At 33.4% G+C, this 19,462-nt stretch overlaps 2 protein-coding genes across 2 annotated transcripts in view; one reads left to right on the top strand and one right to left on the bottom strand.

Annotated features, from left to right (window-relative positions):
- Positions 1-9,654, bottom strand: part of LOC102808677 (ribosomal protein S6 kinase alpha-5-like) — a 77,443-nt gene extending 67,789 nt beyond the window's left edge. Inside the window, exon 1 of the mRNA XM_085490776.1 lies at positions 9,338-9,654. Within this exon, the coding sequence (XP_085346902.1) occupies positions 9,338-9,392 (55 nt within the window). The 5' untranslated portion in view covers positions 9,393-9,654. The remainder of the gene's footprint in view (positions 1-9,337) is intronic.
- A 70-nt stretch (positions 9,655-9,724) lies between these two features.
- The window catches only part of LOC100368287 (D-glutamate cyclase, mitochondrial-like), a 32,482-nt gene continuing 22,744 nt past the window's right edge, over positions 9,725-19,462 (top strand). Inside the window, exons 1-6 of the mRNA XM_085490770.1 lie at positions 9,725-9,790; positions 12,144-12,295; positions 12,821-12,977; positions 14,085-14,283; positions 14,754-14,904; positions 19,239-19,361. Coding sequence (XP_085346896.1) covers positions 12,166-12,295; positions 12,821-12,977; positions 14,085-14,283; positions 14,754-14,904; positions 19,239-19,361 — 760 coding nt within the window. The 5' untranslated portion in view covers positions 9,725-9,790; positions 12,144-12,165. The remainder of the gene's footprint in view (positions 9,791-12,143; positions 12,296-12,820; positions 12,978-14,084; positions 14,284-14,753; positions 14,905-19,238; positions 19,362-19,462) is intronic.

Below are 19,462 nucleotides of genomic sequence, written 5' to 3'. Positions count from 1 at the left end.
AGGTCAGTTCTAAACCAATCACTGATCGTGGTAATAACGTCATAAGGATATGATGTAATAGGAATACAAATAATCTAAACTAAACATCAAAGCTATTGCTGCACAGAAATAATACAGCAAATGGAATAATAATTATAGAAAACATTTTGAAGTCTACCTAGACAATTCCACTTAATTAGAAAACACACCTACATTGTATGATTTGCATCTTGCCCCAACAATTAATGAGACTAGGCATACATGAACTTGTGTACACATTTTGCAATGTACATTGTCTTAAAGCAATTTGTGTACTGTGAACTTTGAAATGTACACTATTACATATGATAGGCATATTGTGTCAGAAAAGATGTAAGTGTCCTATATAAATACTGAAAAAAGTAGATATACATGCAGATATGAAACAAGTCATAAGTCGCAAGATTAAAAAGAAATGTAATGTATTTCAGGTAAATCACCCATTAATGTACTTATATATGTATATAGCCATGTATCAAGTTTGAACAAAATTTATCCATGACTGCATAAAATCTGGTACCGATGGTATGATGGAAATGTTTGAAGTGAGTATATTTTAGCAGCTAAAATAACACCTCGAATCTGAGCATAAAAAAAAACATATATGCACACTTAAGAGGGGCCATGTGTAAGACTATGGCTCTGTATGTTTTGAAACAAAATGGCAGCCACTCATACATTTTTATGACAGTAAAAACAAAATGATACACAATAGAGTTCTACAATATATATATATTTATCAAATTGGATGGGATCATTATGTGGTGTGTACTTGTATATTGTTGTGCCAAGTTTGAATGAAAAAGCTATATTTCTGACAGAATTTGCTACAGCATTAATCTTTTTGAAACATACATATTTTTACTTAATGCAATTATACAGAAACTGTATCAACCATAATGTTTAGAGAGAATGTCAATTTTACCCCACAAATCATAAATAAACAGTGTATACCATATAGTATTTTACCAATGTGAGTTTAGAATAACTTGACTTAACCCTATAAAACTACGGTACATGTATAAGATGAAAGTACATGCATATACATCAACAAACATACTGTGCATGTGGACTAATAAAAGGTCATGAAATCTGAAGGTACCAAAGGTCAGTATTTACAAATATGTTTGAATTCTACTTGTAGATTTTCAATTTAACTTGAAAAGAATATGATACGTTTTAGTTCTGTAAAATTCACATCACATAACAAGTTTGGTTTTACTTTTTACATTTAAAAAAAAATTGCCTTCACAAATTTAACTGCAGTAAAACAAAATGGCAGACTGCAAAATTTTAACATAACTGAAACATGAGCTAGATTTTTATAATTTTCAGCAAAACCTACAACTGGTTAGCAAGACATCATCATAGTAATAATTATAAACATCTGGTTCACACAAAATCATTAAGACTATTTACATCAAAGCCTATTATGAAATTTCACTGTGTACTGCATGCATGTGTAACAGGTGTTTGAACTATTGATGCACCTATATTTTGTATACCTGCACACATACTGAGCCTTGACCTTGAACATGCCTATGAAACAGCCAGGGTTCTTTAGAACTACTTCATAATATTAACAATTATACATATAGTGTGGACAATGTGGTTTATTATTTATGAGATAAAAATTATTCTTGATAATAAAATTGACTTTTTGATACTCTTATCAACTGCAGATGACCTATTAATAAATATGCATGTCTTATTTTATGATGAACAAGTTGATGTTAAGTTGATATCCGAACACACATGTAACAAAAATACTGGTGGAAAGGACCTGATTTGGCATACATGTACAATGTTTATTTGGGTTAAAAGGTTGTACTTTGGGCTTGTTCAGATTTCATATATTTGTGCCTACATTTTATTCAAATATAAATTCACTTCAAATGATATCAATGTGATAAGAACTGTGAAAGCACACTGCTAAGAGACAGGCCTGGCAATTATCAAAGATTGACATACTAGTATATTACACACAAATAAAGTGAAGCTAATTTTTATGCAAATTAGGTCATGATTTAAAACAATAATTCACAATAATAATAATTATTATATACATCACTATTCATAGACATATTCATATAGAAAGTTTTATTTTTACTATATTTTTATTCCTGATGATAATTTCTTTTAGTCTAGTACATGCACAAGCTTGATATTACTCTTTGAAAATGAGATGAGTGATGTCAATGAGAAATGGTTGATGACATACTCAGATGTTTATTTTGGTGGCAAAATGGCAGTTCACATTTAATTTTAATAAAATATCAAAGAAAGCTTAGAAAGAGCTCCCATGTGCTAAAGGTATTGAAGGCATGAAGTACCAATGAGGAATGCATCTCGTCAAATAGTATGCTTGAATTTCTACCAACAACTAATACATAATGCAATAAATATTTTTTTGAAAAAACTGGGTAATTATTATGCATAGATTTTAACACTGAACTAATTAGGTCTGTGTATTGTTCCAGGCCACATAAGTACCAAGTTTTATTATAATGTGATAATTAAATCTTAAAATTGGTAATTATTATGGATGTATATAAACCTGTAATTAATTAGATTGTTGTATTGTCTTAAAGTATTAATGTATTTCACTGAAATAAGATGATACATACTTAAGATATTGAAAAAAAAGGTGGAAACTAATTATTATGCAAATCAGGTAATTAATTTGCATAGATTTTCATGTAAAACTAATAAGTTGTGCTGTAATTTACTATGGTATTGACATGATAGTGTACCAAACCACATACATATTTTGTCTGATTATGTGGATTACTGTGGTATTTATAATAGTGTACCAAACCACATACATATGTTGTCTGATTATGTGGATTAGTATGGTATTGATGATAGTGTACCAAACTACATACATATGTTGTCTGATTATGTGGATTAGTATGGGTTTTATAATAGTGTACCAAACTACATACATATGTTATCTGATTATGTGGATTAGTATGGGATTAATAATAGTGAACCAAACCACATACATACGTTGTCTGATTTTGTGGATTAGTATGGTATTGATAATAGTGAACCAAACCATATACATATGTTGTCTGATTATGTGCATTAGTATGGTATTAATAATAGTGTACCAAACCACATACATATGTTGTCTGATTTTGTGGATTAGTATGGTATTGATAATAGTGAACCAAACCACATACATATGTTGTCTATGTGGATTAGTATGGTATTTAAAATAGTGTACCAAACTACATACATATGTTGTCTGACTGCGGATTAGTATGGTATTAATAATAGTGTACCAAACCACATACATATGTTGTCTGATTATGTGGATTAGTATGGTATTTAAAATAGTGTACCAAACTACATACATATGTTGTCTGATTTTGTGGATTAGTATGGTATTGATAATAGGGAACCAAACCACATACATATGTTGTCTGATTGTATGGTAAACCTCTGGTTTTCGTCTCAGTGAAAAAGTACCTGGGCTATATGGTGTCATCAGATGGCAAGGATGAAGCTGATATGAAGCGACAATTGCGGTGTATTTATGCTAGGGCAAATTTTATTTTACGAAAATTTATAAAAAGTTCAGAGTACGTTAAGTGTTTGTTATTTAGAACGTATTTATGCAGTATATATTGTCTGAATGTTTGGTGTGATTATCGTACACAAATTGTGAATACTGTGCGAGTGGCTTATAATAATGCTATAAGATTGATCTTTAGCCTTAAACGGGCTAGCAGCGCCAGTGGTAATTGCGTGAGTAGAAATATTTTCAACTTTGAATCTCTTCAGCGCAAGGCATTATATAACTTCAGTCAGCGTCTACTTACGAGCGATGCTTTAATTCGTACTTGTGTCAACTCTGACAGTTTTTCTCTTATCCAAATTTTGGACTAATCTTAGACGTTGTATTTATTAGTGTTCGTGTTTGTTATGTATTTAATATGGGATTTTTTTGGCCTGAAATAAAGGATTAATAATAATAATAATAATAATAATATGTTGTCTGACTATGTGGATTAGTATGGTATTGATAATAGTTAACCAAACCATATACATATGTTGTCTGACTGTGGATTAGTATGGTATTAATAATAGTGAACCAAACCATATACATATGTTGTCTGACTATGTGGATTAGTATGGTATTGATAATAGGGAACCAAACCACATACATATGTTGTCTGACTATGTGGATTAGTATGGTATTGATAATAGTTAACCAAACCATATACATATGTTGTCTGACTGTGGATTAGTATGGTATTAATAATAGTGAACCAAACCATATACATATGTTGTCTGACTATGTGGATTAGTATGGTATTTATAATAGTGTACCAAACCACATACATATGTTGTCTGACTATGTGGATTAGTATGGTATTGATAATAGTGAACCAAACCACATACATATGTTGTCTGATTTTGTGGATTAGTATGGTATTTATAATAGTGTACCAAACCCACATACATGTTGTCTGATTATGTGGGTTAGTATGGTATTTATAATAGTGTACCAAACCACATACATATGTTGTCTGATTATGTGGATTAGTATGGTAATGATAATAGTGCACCAAACTACATACATATGTTGTCTGATTATGTGGATTAGTATGGTATTTATAATAGTGTACCAAACCACATACATATGTTTGATTATGTGGAATAGTATGGTATTGATAATAGTGAACCAAACAATATACATATGTTGTCTGACTATGTGGATTAGTATGGTATTGATAATAGTGTACCAAACCACATACATATGTTGTCTGACTATGTGGATTAGTATGGGATTAATAATAGTGAACCAAACCATATACATATGTTGTCTGACTATGTGGATTAGTATAAGATTAATAATAGTGAACCAAACCATATACATATGTTGTCTGATTATGTGGATTAGTATGGTATTAATAATAGTGTACCAAACCACATACATATGTTGTCTGACTATGTGGATTTGTATGGTATTTAAAATAGTGTACCAAACCATATACATATGTTGTCTGAATATGTGGATTAGTATGGTATTGATAATAGGGAACCAAACCACATACATATGTTGTCTATGTGGATTAGTATGGTATTGATAATAGGGAACCAAACCATATACATATGTTGTCTGACTGTGGATTAGTATGGTATTAATAATAGTGAACCAAACCATATACATGTTGTCTGATTATGTGGATTAGTATGGTAATAATAGTGTACCAAACCACATACATATGTTGTCTGACTATGTGGATTAGTATGGTATTTAAAATAGTGTACCAAACCATATACATATGTTGTCTGACTATGTGGGTTAGTATGGTATTTATAATAGTGTACCAAACCACATACATATGTTGTCTGATTTTGTGGATTAGTATGGTATTTATAATAGTGTACCAAACCACATACATATGTTGTCTGATTATGTGGATTAGTATGGTAATGATAATAGTGCACCAAACTACATACATATGTTGTCTGATTATGTGGATTAGTATGGTATTTATAATAGTGTACCAAACCACATACATATGTTGTCTGATTATGTGGAATAGTATGGTATTGATAATAGTGAACCAAACCATATACATATGTTGTCTGACTATGTGGATTAGTATGGTATTGATAATAGTGTACCAAACCATATACATATGTTGTCTGACTATGTGGATTAGTATAAGATTAATAATAGTGAACCAAACCATATACATATGTTGTCTGACTATGTGGATTAGTATGGTATTAATAATAGTGAACCAAACCATATACATATGTTGTCTGACTATGTGGATTAGTATGGTATTGATAATAGTGAACCAAACCACATACATGTTGTCTGATTATGTGGATTAGTATGGTATTAATAATAGTATACCAAACCACATACATATGTTGTCTGACTATGTGGATTAGTATGGTATTGATAATAGTGAACCAAACCATATACATATGTTGTCTGATTATGTGGATTAGTATGGTATTAATAATAGTGAACCAAACCACATACATATGTTGTCTGATTATGTGGATTAGTATGGTATTTAAAATAGTGTACCAAACTACATACATATGTTGTCTGACTGTGGATTAGTATGGTATTAATAATAGTGAACCAAACCATATACATATGTTGTCTGACTATGTGGATTAGTATGGTATTAATAATAGTGAACCAAACCATATACATATGTTGTCTGACTATGTGGATTAGTATGGTATTGATAATAGTGAACCAAACCACATACATGTTGTCTGATTATGTGGATTAGTATGGTATTTATAATAGTGTACCAAACCACATACATATGTTGTCTGACTATGTGGATTAGTATGGTATTGATAATAGTGAACCAAACCATATACATATGTTGTCTGACTATGTGGATTAGTATGGTATTGATAATAGTGTACCAAACCACATACATATGTTGTCTGACTATGTGGATTAGTATGGTATTAATAATAGTGTACCAAACCATATACATATGTTGTCTGATTATGTGGATTAGTATGGTATTAATAATAGTGTACCAAACCACATACATATGTTGTCTGACTATGTGGATTAGTATGGTATTGATAATAGTGAACCAAACCATATACATATGTTGTCTGACTATGTAGATTAGTATGGTATTGATAATAGTGTACCAAACCACATACATATGTTGTCTGACTATGTGGATTAGTATGGTATTGATAATAGTGAACCAAACCATATACATATGTTGTCTGATTATGTGGATTAGTATGGTATTGATAATAGTGAACCAAACCACATACATATGTTGTCTGACTATGTGGATTAGTATGGTATTAATAATAGTGTACCAAACCACATGCATATGTTGTCTGATTATGTGGATTAGTATGGTATTAATAATAGTGTACCAAACCACATACATATGTTGTCTGACTATGTGGATTAGTATAAGATTAATAATAGTGAACCAAACCATATACATATGTTGTCTGATTATGTGGATTAGTATGGTATTAATAATAGTGTACCAAACCACATACATATGTTGTCTGACTATGTGGATTAGTATGGTATTTAAAATAGTGTACCAAACCATATACATATGTTGTCTGATTTTGTGGATTAGTATGGTATTGATAATAGTGTACCAAACCACATACATATGTTGTCTGATTTTGTGGATTAGTATGGTATTGATAATAGTGAACCAAACCATATACATATGTTGTCTGACTATGTGGATTAGTATGGTATTAATAATAGTGTACCAAACCACATACATATGTTGTCTGACTATGTGGATTAGTATGGTATTAATAATAGTGTACCAAACCACATACATATGTTGTCTGATTATGTGGATTAGTATGGTATTGATAATAGTGTACCAAACCATATACATATGTTGTCTGATTATGTGGATTAGTATGGTATTAATAGTGTACCAAACCACATACATATGTTGTCTGACTATGTGGATAAGTATGGGTTTTATAATAGTGTACCAAACCACATACATATGTTGTCTGATTATGTGGATTCGTATGGTATTTATAATAGTGAAGCACTGAAGCATCCCTTCAGCAAAAAAAGCGAAAATAAAGTATTCTACAGTAGTGTACAAAACCACATACATAATGCTGTCTGATTATTTGAATTAGTATACTAATTTTTTTGTTGTGAAATGATGCCAAATTAATTAAATAACATTTCAGGTAAGTAAGTCGAAAATTTTCCATTTACTTTTTTCAAAAGTGGCGCATTAGTAAACCTAAAAAAATACATACAAGGATACCAAAATGTACCGGTATGCATGAAGGCGGGAGTATCGGTAGATGCGCAGCGGAGGATGATGCGACCGCGTACTGTCTGAGTTCATACTTTGAGGTATCCTCGTAATAACCTTATTATTATATATCTTTTCTACCCAAAGATACATCATAGAGATGCCGAAATACAAAAAGTTTAAAACAGATTGAGCCAACTTCGTTGTATGGGGTTCGGTCAAACCCTGGGGGCTGCCATGTTTGTTTTTATTATTAGAGGATGTCTATGCTCGTAATCGTTCCATATTTGGAATTCGCATTTCCTAGTATGGCAATACCGCAAAATTACAGCATGATGTAACTTATAGCGTTACGGTGACAGATGTATAATAATGTATTTTATTTGGCAGCTTATGTTTTGTATTTCTCCATAGACCCTCCAGTACTGAAGGGTCTATGATTTCTCTAATTCTGAATTACTAGTGAAAAGAACAAGTGTGTGTTTGTTTGTTCTATAATGATTCATGCTGTTTACATATAAGCTTACATGAATGTAATGCTAATTGGGACATGATACATGTACTTGGATTTGGTCACATTTTAGGGATTATTTCAAATTCAGGACAATGACAGTTCTTCTGATTATTTTTTTTTATTGGAACTGAGATACTAGTATATATAATTACAGCAAAAATTATCAAAATCTGTCTAATTATTTGTTAGGGTAGGGGATCTATCTAAGTTAACAGTATTTATGAAGTTAAAAAAATGTATATATGCCTGCATTTATGTTAAAACCATTGTCATGTTAATGAAATTGACCTGCTGACACCAAGCCAGAATTGGATACTGGATACCTTAGAAAGTCTTGTAGGCTAAATTGCAAACATATACACTAATTATTGCATAACATTAATAAAATAAAACTAAAGAAGTAATTTTAATTATTATCTACATCCTGTTAAAAATGTACATAGTATGGTATGGTACAAGCATTGCAAACAAAAACTAAAATTTACTGAAAAATTACTTAAAAGCCTGGCCAGGAAATAAAACAAATTTATTTGTTCCATATTTGAATATGGAAAATAACAGGGGCCAAATATTAACAATTCAAGATTTATCAACGTGAAATAATATAGAGCATTGCATCAAAATGAAATGGCATCATTTCTATTAGTATATTATCTTGTCAGTAAAAACAATATCCGCATTATAATATGTTATAATTTCTCTGACTTCAGCTGGGTTTTCCCAAACAAACCACGCAATTGTTGTTCGATTTGCCTTACAAGCAAATAATGATGTCGCACTATTTTTTAGTATAACTTTACGTTTTAGGCACTGTTCTGATGTTATTTGCAACAATTAAAAAACTAAAAATCTGTGATAAATTTGCATATAGCAAATTACCTGGGTTATACATTTTTATTTTTTGTTTTATTTATTGTTTTTTATATGGGATACGAAGGACGATTCCTGCGACGTGGGTCAAAACATCATATGTAGAGAGATGCACGGATAAAGTTTATCGTGTAAGAACATAGCAATAAGATTGTCTTACCATCTTTGAGCTCGTGTGTTATCGTTTTTCGATTCTCTGTAGCATTTGGATCCATCGTAATCACGATTCTGGGCGAATAGAGGGTTGCTTCACCCCTCCAAACTGCACGGCGCAGCCAAACAACTATCCTGTGGTCTGTCAGTAATTTCTCCGTCGCAAGGCCCTCTAACCAGTCATCGAAATGTTTTAACAAAGAGCGATATAACTCATGGAGCGTGCTTGACGAAAAAACAATCTTTTCTTCTTTAAATCACAGACAACGAGAATCTTAATTTTGCACGAAACGAATACACTTTGGTGCAGTCAAGAATCGCATTTTGAAACATTATTCGTCACATTTTTAGTTAGCTAGGGGAACGTTGGTACTTCCCAACTCTTTGCAATTCGATTGGTCGTTGAGTGTTCCAACCACAATTCTCCCCACTTCCGTTCTATAAAACAGCTGATCGCAAGGTAAACACGTTTGTTTCTTTAATTTATTAATATCGCTTCAGGGGAAACTCCCACTTTTCTCTATATTAATTTGACTAGTTGGTTCATTTGATTTTTTTAACAAGTACATTTATTTATATTTGGCGTGAACAGAACGTCGATCCATTGTTATTCGGGGTAGTAGGGTAGTAAATAACTGGATCAGGTTCCATGCAATGAATTGTGGCGACAAACAACATGCACTTGACAGCTCACAACGATGATAAATAGGAGAAACTACGAGCAAGCGTACATTTATAGATACATTACCTCGAGTAAATCGGCAGAAAGCAATGGTTATGAACTCCGTCTCAAGATATTTGTTGTTGTTGTCCATATATATGCTTTAAATAATTTGTATGTGCTTATTTAGATCACATAGAGATATTTTAGATGTGTGATTTTTTAACTTTCTACTTTCTTTCTACTAATCTTTATTGCTATTAACTGATAGAAACATTGTATTTCTAAGGATGCAATAAAGTTATTATTATTATTATTATTACACTAAAAAAACACAACAGAAAAAACAAAACAAGAACTTGAAAGTGTGGCACTCTTTCATACTGCCTTCTATGATGCCGATTGGTAATTGAATGAGGCTGAGATTTTTTGTAAAATGGAAATGTCCACATTTCACCTTTTTATAATATGAAAAATATCTTACAACAATTTTCTTTGCAGTATAAGTAGTGAAAATTGATATTATTCATGTTCTTGATGATAAAAGTTGATTTACCATCAAACTACCAATTTAAACCAATAATCACTACCGATAATAACATACAAGCACCTGGAATAATGCTAAGCCCTGCAGTAGACTCATCACACATCCCAAAGTGTGTGGGCTGTAGTACACTATGGGTTGCAAGTTTCCCTGGTTACCTTCCTTTGGCCCTCTCCATTATAGTTAGGAATTGTTGACAAGGTAGGCACAGTTGCACTTTTGTCTCTGTGACAACTATCAGTTGATACAGCATATGCAGAGAACAAGTAACTGTCACATCATTGTTGGATTCATTAGGATTTATTAACCAATGAACGTTGTGGTCATCCAATGACCATATGAGCTAAATCCAGGCAATGTTTTCAGACGACCAGGTAGTATGGGGAGAGAGGGCCGAAGGACCTGCCAAATAACAGGGAGGTGAAGGCTAGTATGTATAAATTTGTTTTGTAACTCTTTTGTACCGCCCTCTATGTAAGGGGCATAACACTTCATACCATAGCATAACATAACAAAATTCACACCAAAGTTATGCATTTGCTGAATTCTGATTCAAAACAGCTGACTGGGTTCAGTTTTGTTTACTAATGGGGTAAATACTATCATATTTGTTAATATTATGAAAATAGCTTCAATTAATTCTCTATCTTAGTGAATATTTTTTGTAGAAAATGTCATTTTCAACTTTTTCTATACAGCTTGCCAAATTGCTCTGATGTTTGATTTGTATTGTAGGTGGACCACTATTTGTAAATGTACTGCAATGCATTTCGGGAAATGGTGTTATAGGAACGCATTAGAAATGAAACTATTATAATTTATTGACTTGATCTAAATTAAATTGACCCTGGAGTAAAATGGTTTGTTTTTTATGAAAAGGCACGTATGGGTTTTTTTTTCTGAAACTGACTACATTGTTGCTTTTAACATTTTTTTTTACCAATAGTTAAAATGTTCAATACTATAATACTTACTGTACAGACTGAGACGTTTTTACCACCTACATTGTCCTAGAAAATGGAAACTGCTCTTATCGCTGGTTGAAAAAACATGTGCTTCGAAACAGAATTTTCTTCAATACTAACCTATGTACTCTTTCTATGGAAGAAATGAACCATCAAACTACAATTGACAGAGCTCCAATCCTTACAGGCAAAGGTTACCAGTACAAGAACATTCACATAATTGATTATGTAATCTCAACTTGAATCGTAGGAATGCATGGGTTGGGCAACACAAAATTAATGATCTCATTTGCATAATTATGATTATTTGACTTTAATCAGTTTTCTGAACTTTTTTGCAAGACCTGATCTGATGTGATCAACACAATACTTGACCTCATTTCTGAAGGATGCTTAAAAAGATTTTCAATCTTTTAATTAAAAGTGTTTCTAATTTCTAAATAACTTGTTCAAATCTTTGCCTCCAATAACTTCAGCATGGAACATTTACTTTTCTAAAAGGGAGGATTTTTAATTTATTTATTCTTTACTGGTATCTCAAACTTAAACTGACAATAGTATTAATCATAGAACCTAAACATTATATTTATGTTTTATAATAAATACAATGCTGTCTATATCTGACACTGTTTGCTTTTATAAGATCTGCGACTGAAGGGAAAAAAATGAATTCAGACAAGAAGAAGAACTTTGTTAATGTAAACACTTTGACGAATGCATCTCCATTGGAAGTCAGGCTGAAAATACGTAGCAAAGAACTTCCAGATGGACAACCTACAACTGGCATGTGTGCAGGTAAACATTATATACCAATATACTATATGCAATCACCATTACTCTCTAGTTATGTAAATTGGTGACCATAGTTTCTGACAGTTCAAAGGTTCCTGGTATGAATATGTCAGGATTGGTCACAGGATTGGTGACCATAGTTCATTTATGTTGCAAAGGATTTCAACGCTTTGTAAACTGTCTGCAAAGTATTTAATTTGTTGCAATGGATTCTGACTTGGAGACTTTCTGCAAAGGATTTTGACTTCTAATAAATTGTGTGCAATGTATTTTCATTGGTTGCAAAAGATTTTGACTTTTTTCACTTCTTGAATTTTTCTACAAAGTATTTTGAATTCTTGCAAATTTTTGTAAAAATTGCGACAGTTATTACGAATATCATGCTAAGCTTATTAGCTGCAAGGTATTTTAATGATTTTTTGGCAAGTGTCAGCAACTTGTTTTTACTACAATGTTTTCATTTTCATAAAGTAATAGTAATATTACACATTCTTACATTGTGTTCTACATATGTTTTATCTTCACCAGGTTTCACCCAGGCTAACCTAGCTATTGTGCACCAATCTTTAGCAGATGATTTTGAAAAGTTTTGTCATGCAAATAGCGGTCCATTACCTTTGCTGTACCAATCCAAACCTGGTGAATTTACAGCACCTGGTATAACTCATAGTGACTCTGACATCAGGTGAGTTGTCATACCAATACTGGTCCTTGCTGTCTACCATTATGCAAATTGGAACATGTACAGAGTGACAAAAACCAGACCTCTGTTCCTCTTTTAACGACAAGGAGAGGAGATGCGACAAAAATAAACAGCTAATCAACTATCTTGTATCAAGTAGAGCGTTTTTTTTAACAGGCGACCAAAACACCCAAACCATGCAATTGAGGCATTACTAGCTGAAAAAGATGAGTACAGGAAAAAACGAGGACAGGGAGTGGCAAATCACGAAAATTGTGCAACTCTTAAATGTAGAATCTTTCAGAGTTGACAGTTTCATTATTTTGTTAATATATGTGTCACCTTGCTGACCAAGTATGCCACAAACAGCTTGCAATGTTGGCATAAAAAATTGTGAAAAACTGGGTGAAAAAATGCAGCATCGTTTTTTGGGGGTTTGGCAAACAACCTAAAAACACTCTACACGCACGGTTATTAAAAGAATTTTGAAGTAACCATGCTTAGCGTTGCCATTTCCGCCATTTTGTTCTTTGGTTTATAGCGCAATGTTATACAGCGTCTGATTGGGCACCTTTCCAAGCAAATCAAACTTGGCTGATCCTGCACGGGTTGGTGGCGTTGACAATAAGTTGGCACCAACAAACCGTGCAATTCGGATGATGCAGCATCTAGTAAAATATCATTTAGTTTTGTGATTTGAATAAAGCTGGCAGACTGTGGGCCATTTGGTGTTTATGTGGTCACAGATTTATTATGCAAGATGCCATAATGATTAAATGTCCTTAGTATCAGCATTTTGAAAATGTTGGAAATTTTATGTAAAATATCCTTAATGAATCTTTAGTTACCGGTACTGTTTTTCAAACTTTATCTTTGAGGGTGCAATCATACACTTTTCTCACTGTGTATGACACATTTCTTGCTGTGTTTAACACTTTTCTCTCTGTGTTTACCACTTTTCTCGTCAGTAGACACTTTTCTCACTTTGTTTGACACTTTTCTTGCTGTGTTCGTCAATTTTCTTGCTGTCTTTGACACATTTCTTGCTGCTGTAACTGACACTTGTCTCACTGGGTTTGACACGTAATTTTGATCTGAATATTGTAACAGGACTGATGTCTCCATGTACAGAGTGGTAGAAAATGGGAAATTTACCAAGTCAGTTGGAAGTTTAATGGATTACAAGAAGGAGATGGAAGAAATGTGTACTTTTTATGTAGGTTGTAGTTATTCATTTGAAAAAGCATTAATGAACGCTGGTGTACCGTTACGTAATGTGGAAGAAAGTGTTACTGTAGGAGTATTTGATGTAAGTAATTTAGAAGAATCGCAGATTATAATCATATACTTGTATCTCTGTTTGGTGTGTGCTTAAACTTACTTACAGGTAGATTTGGGATTCTGTTTCAATTTTCAATTCTGTTTCTGTTAGAATGTTTATGTTTACCTTATGTGTATTGAAGATGTGCTTCTAATATAGTAAATACAGTATTCCTTATTTGTACTTCATGCCTCCAATACAGGAATTTTTTCCAAGCTTTCTTTGATTTGAATTAATTTTAAATATTCCATATATCTAATTTCTGCCTTCAGTTAAAATTTGCATGCTATACCCTTAATATTTTGTCTGTTTTGAGTTTATATTGGATCAATCCATGCAAGATTTCCATTTAAAAATATGATATTGGTTTATAATATACATCAGTTGTAAATGAAAAGATAATTATTTACCATCATTATGAATAAATGTATGATTAACATATTATTGTTTTATGGCAGAGTAATATACGCTGTTACCCTGTCGGTTCTTTCAATTGCAAACAAGTGTTATCCATGAGACCAATTCCAAAAAATTTGATAGAGACAGCATTTCAAGTCACACATGTAATGAAAGAAGTACATGGTGCTCCAGCACACATTGGAGATCCAGGTATAATGAGCTGTATTCAGTATGCCACTTTGTAACTTTGTTACTTGATCCAGATATAGTGAGCTGTATTCAGAATGTCATCTTGTAACTTTGTTACTTGATCTATGTATAGTGAGCTGAATTCAGTATGCCACCTGTAACTTTGTTACTTGATCCAGGTATAGTGAGCTGAATTCAGTATGCCACTTTGTTACTTGATCCATGTATAGTGAGCTGTATTCAGTATGCCACCTTGTAACATTGTTACTTGATCCAGGTATAGTGAGCTGTATTCAGTATGCCACCTTGTAACATTCTTACTTGATCCAGGTATAGTGAGCTGAATTCAGTATGCCACCTTGTAACTTTGTTACTTGATCCAGGTATAGTGAGCTGAATTCAGTATGCCACCTTGTTACTTGATCCAGGTATAGTGAGCTGTATTCAGTATGCCACTTTGTAACTTTGTTACTAGATCCAGGTATAGTGAGCTGTATTCAGTATGTGCCACCTTGTAACTTTGTTACTTGATCTATGTATAGTGAGCTGAATTCAGTATGCCACCTTGTAACTTTGTTACTTGATCCAGGTATAGTGAGCTGTATTCAGTATGCCACTTTGTTACTTGATCCAGGTATAGTGAGCTGTATTCAGTATGCCACCTTGTAACTTTGTTACTTGATCTATGTATAGTGAGCTGAATTCAGTATGCCACCTTGTAACTTTGTTACTTGATCTATGTATAGTGAGCTGAATTCAGTATGCCACTTTGTAACTTTGTTACTTGATCTATGTATAGTGAGCTGAATTCAGTATGCCACCTTGTAACTTTGTTACTTGATCCAGGTATAGTGAGCTGAATTCAGTATGCCACTTTGTAACTTTGTTACTTGATCTATGTATAGTGAGCTGAATTCAGTATGCCACCTTGTAACTTTGTCACTTGATCCAGGTATAGTGAGCTGTATTCAGTATGCCACCTTGTAACTTTGTTACTTGATCCAGGTATAGTGAGCTGAATTCAGTATGCCACTTTGTTACTTGATCCAGGTATAGTGAGCTGTATTCAGTATGCCACCTTGTAACTTTGTTACTTGATCCAGGTATAGTAGGCTGTATTCAGTATGCCACCTTGTAACCTTGTTACTTGATCTATGTATAGTGAGCTGAATTCAGTATGCCACCTTGTAACTTTGTTACTTGATCCAGGTATAGTGAGCTGTATTCAGTATGCCACCTTGTAACTTTGTTACTTGATCTATGTATAGTGAGCTGAATTCAGTATGCCACCTTGTAACTTTGTTACTTGATCCAGGTATAGTGAGCTGTATTCAGTATGCCACCTTGTAACTTTGTTACTTGATCTATGTATAGTGAGCTGAATTCAGTATGCCACCTTGTAACTTTGTTACTTGATCCAAGTATAGTGAGCTGTATTCAGTATGCCACCTTGTAACTTTGTTACTTGATCTATGTATAGTGAGCTGAATTCAGTATGCCACCTTGTAACTTTGTTACTTGATCTATGTATAGTGAGCTGAATTCAGTATGCCACCTTGTAACTTTGTTACTTGATCCAGGTATAGTAGGCTGTATTCAGTATGCCACCTTGTAACTTTGTTACTTGATCTAGGTATAGTGAGCTGTATTCAGTATGCCACTTTGATACTTGATCCAGGTCTAGTGAGCTGTATTCAGTATGCCACTTTGTAACTTTGTTACTTGATCCAGGTATAGTGAGCTGTATTCAGTATGCCACCTTGTAACTTTGTTACTTGATCTATGTATAGTGAGCTGTATTCAGTATGCCACCTTGTAACTTTGTTACTTGATCTATGTATAGTGAGCTGAATTCAGTATGCCACTTTGTAACTTTGTTACTTGATCCAGGTATAGTGAGCTGTATTCAGTATGTGCCACCTTGTAACTTTGTTACTTGATCCAGGTATAGTGAGTTGTATTCAGTATGCCACCTTGTAACTTTGTTACTTGATCCAGGTATAGTGAGCTGTATTCAGTATGCCACTTTGTAACTTTGTTACTTGTTCTATGTATAGTGAGCTGTATTCAGTATGCCACTTTGTAACTTTGTTACTTGATCCAGGTATAGTGAGCTGTATTCAGTATGCCACTTTGTTACTTGATCCAGGTATAGTGAGTTGTATTCAGTATGCCACTTTGTAACTTTGTTACTTGATCCAGGTATAGTGAGCTGTATTCAGTATGCCACTTTGTAACTTTGTTACTTGATCTATGTATAGTGAGCTGTATTCAGTATGCCACTTTGTAACTTTGTTACTTGATCCAGGTATAGTGAGCTGTATTCAGTATGCCACTTTGTTACTTGATCCAGGTATAGTGAGCTGTATTCAGTATGCCACTTTGTAACTTTGTTACTTGATCCAGGTATAGTGAGCTGTATTCAGTATGCCACCTTGTAACTTTGTTACTTGATCTATGTATAGTGAGCTGTATTCAGTATGCCACCTTGTAACTTTGTTACTTGATCTATGTATAGTGAGCTGAATTCAGTATGCCACTTTGTAACTTTGTTACTTGATCCAGGTATAGTGAGCTGTATTCAGTATGTGCCACCTTGTAACTTTGTTACTTGATCTATGTATAGTGAGCTGAATTCAGTATGCCACCTTGTAACTTTGTTACTTGATCTATGTATAGTGAGCTGAATTCAGTATGCCACCTTGTAACTTTGTTACTTGATCCAGGTATAGTGAGCTGTATTCAGTATGCCACCTTGTAACTTTGTTACTTGATCTATGTATAGTGAGCTGAATTCAGTATGCCACCTTGTAACTTTGTTACTTGATCTATGTATAGTGAGCTGAATTCAGTATGCCACCTTGTAACTTTGTTACTTGATCTATGTATAGTGAGCTGAATTCAGTATGCCACCTTGTAACTTTGTTACTTGATCCAGGTATAGTGAGCTGTATTCAGTATGTGCCACCTTGTAACTTTGTTACTTGATCTATGTATAGTGAGCTGAATTCAGTATGCCACCTTGTAACTTTGTTACTTGATCTAGGTATAGTGAGCTGAATTCAGTATGCCACTTTGTTACTTTGTTACTTGATCTATGTATAGTAGGCTGTATTCAGTATGCCACCTTGTAACTTTGTTACTTGATCCAGGTATAGTGAGCTGTATTCAGTATGTGCCACCTTGTAACTTTGTTACTTGATCTATGTATAGTGAGCTGAATTCAGTATGCCACCTTGTAACTTTGTTACTTGATCTATGTATAGTGAGCTGAAATCAGTATGCCACCTTGTAACTTTGTTACTTGATCTATGTATAGTGAGCTGAATTCAGTATGCCACCTTGTAACATTGTTACTTGATCCAGGTATAGTAGGCTGTATTCAGTATGCCACCTTGTAACTTTGTTACTTGATCTATGTATAGTGAGCTGAATTCAGTATGCCACCTTGTAACTTTGTAACTTGATCCAGGTATAGTGAGCTGTATTCAGTATGCCACCTTGTAACTTTGTTACTTGATCTATGTATAGTAGGCTGTATTCAGCATGCCACCTTGTAACTTTGTTACTTGATCTAGGTATAGTGAGCTGTATTCAGTATGCCACCTTGTAACTTTGTTACTTGATCTATGTATAGTGAGCTGAATTCAGTATGCCACCTTGTAACTTTGTTACTTGATCCAGGTATAGTGAGCTGTATTCAGTATGCCACCTTGTAACTTTGTTACTTGATCCAGGTATAGTGAGCTGAATTCAGTATGCCACCTTGTAACTTTGTTACTTGATCCAGGTATAGTGAGCTGAATTCAGTATGCCACTTTGTTACTTGATCCAGGTATAGTGAGCTGTATTCAGTATGCCACTTTGTAACTTTGTTACTTGATCCAGGTATAGTGAACTGCATTCAGTATGCCACCTTGTAACTTTGTTACTTGATCCAGGTATAGTGAGCTGTATTCAGTGTGCCACCTTGTAACTTTGTTACTTGATCCAGGTATAGTGAGCTGTATTCAGTATGCCACCTTGTAACTTTGTTACTTGATCTAGGTATAGTGAGCTGAATTCAGTATGCCACTTTGTAACTTTGTTACTTGATCTATGTATAGTGAGCTGTATTCAGTATGCCACTTTGTAACTTTGTTACTTGATCCAGGTATAGTGAGCTGTATTCAGTATGCCACTTTGTAACTTTGTTACTTGATCTATGTATAGTGAGCTGAATTCAGTATGCCACCTTGTAACTTTGTTACTTGATCCAGGTATAGTGAGCTGTATTCAGTATGCCACCTTGTAACTTTTTTTATGGACATTCACCATAATATTATTGACTCTTGTTATCACTTTTATTTGTATAGCAATGATTGGAATTGATGACCATCGTAAACCAGATTGGGGAAATGATGTTACATTTAATGAGGATGAAGTTCCTGTATTTTGGTCATGTGGTGTAACAACAGCAAATGCTATTGCTTCAGCTGGTCAGTATTAAATATTAAAAATCATTAGTCCCAAATAAAATGCAATTTTCAAAGGTTCTATCTCTGATATACAAAGTCGAAACAGAATGATTTGCATCTAC

Source organism: Saccoglossus kowalevskii, chromosome 2 (genome assembly GCF_978046115.1).
Source record: "Saccoglossus kowalevskii chromosome 2, keSacKowa6.1, whole genome shotgun sequence".
Classification (NCBI taxonomy): domain Eukaryota; kingdom Metazoa; phylum Hemichordata; class Enteropneusta; family Harrimaniidae; genus Saccoglossus; species Saccoglossus kowalevskii.
Note: the sequence above shows the minus strand (reverse complement) of the source record. Positions and strands in the feature narration are given on the sequence as shown.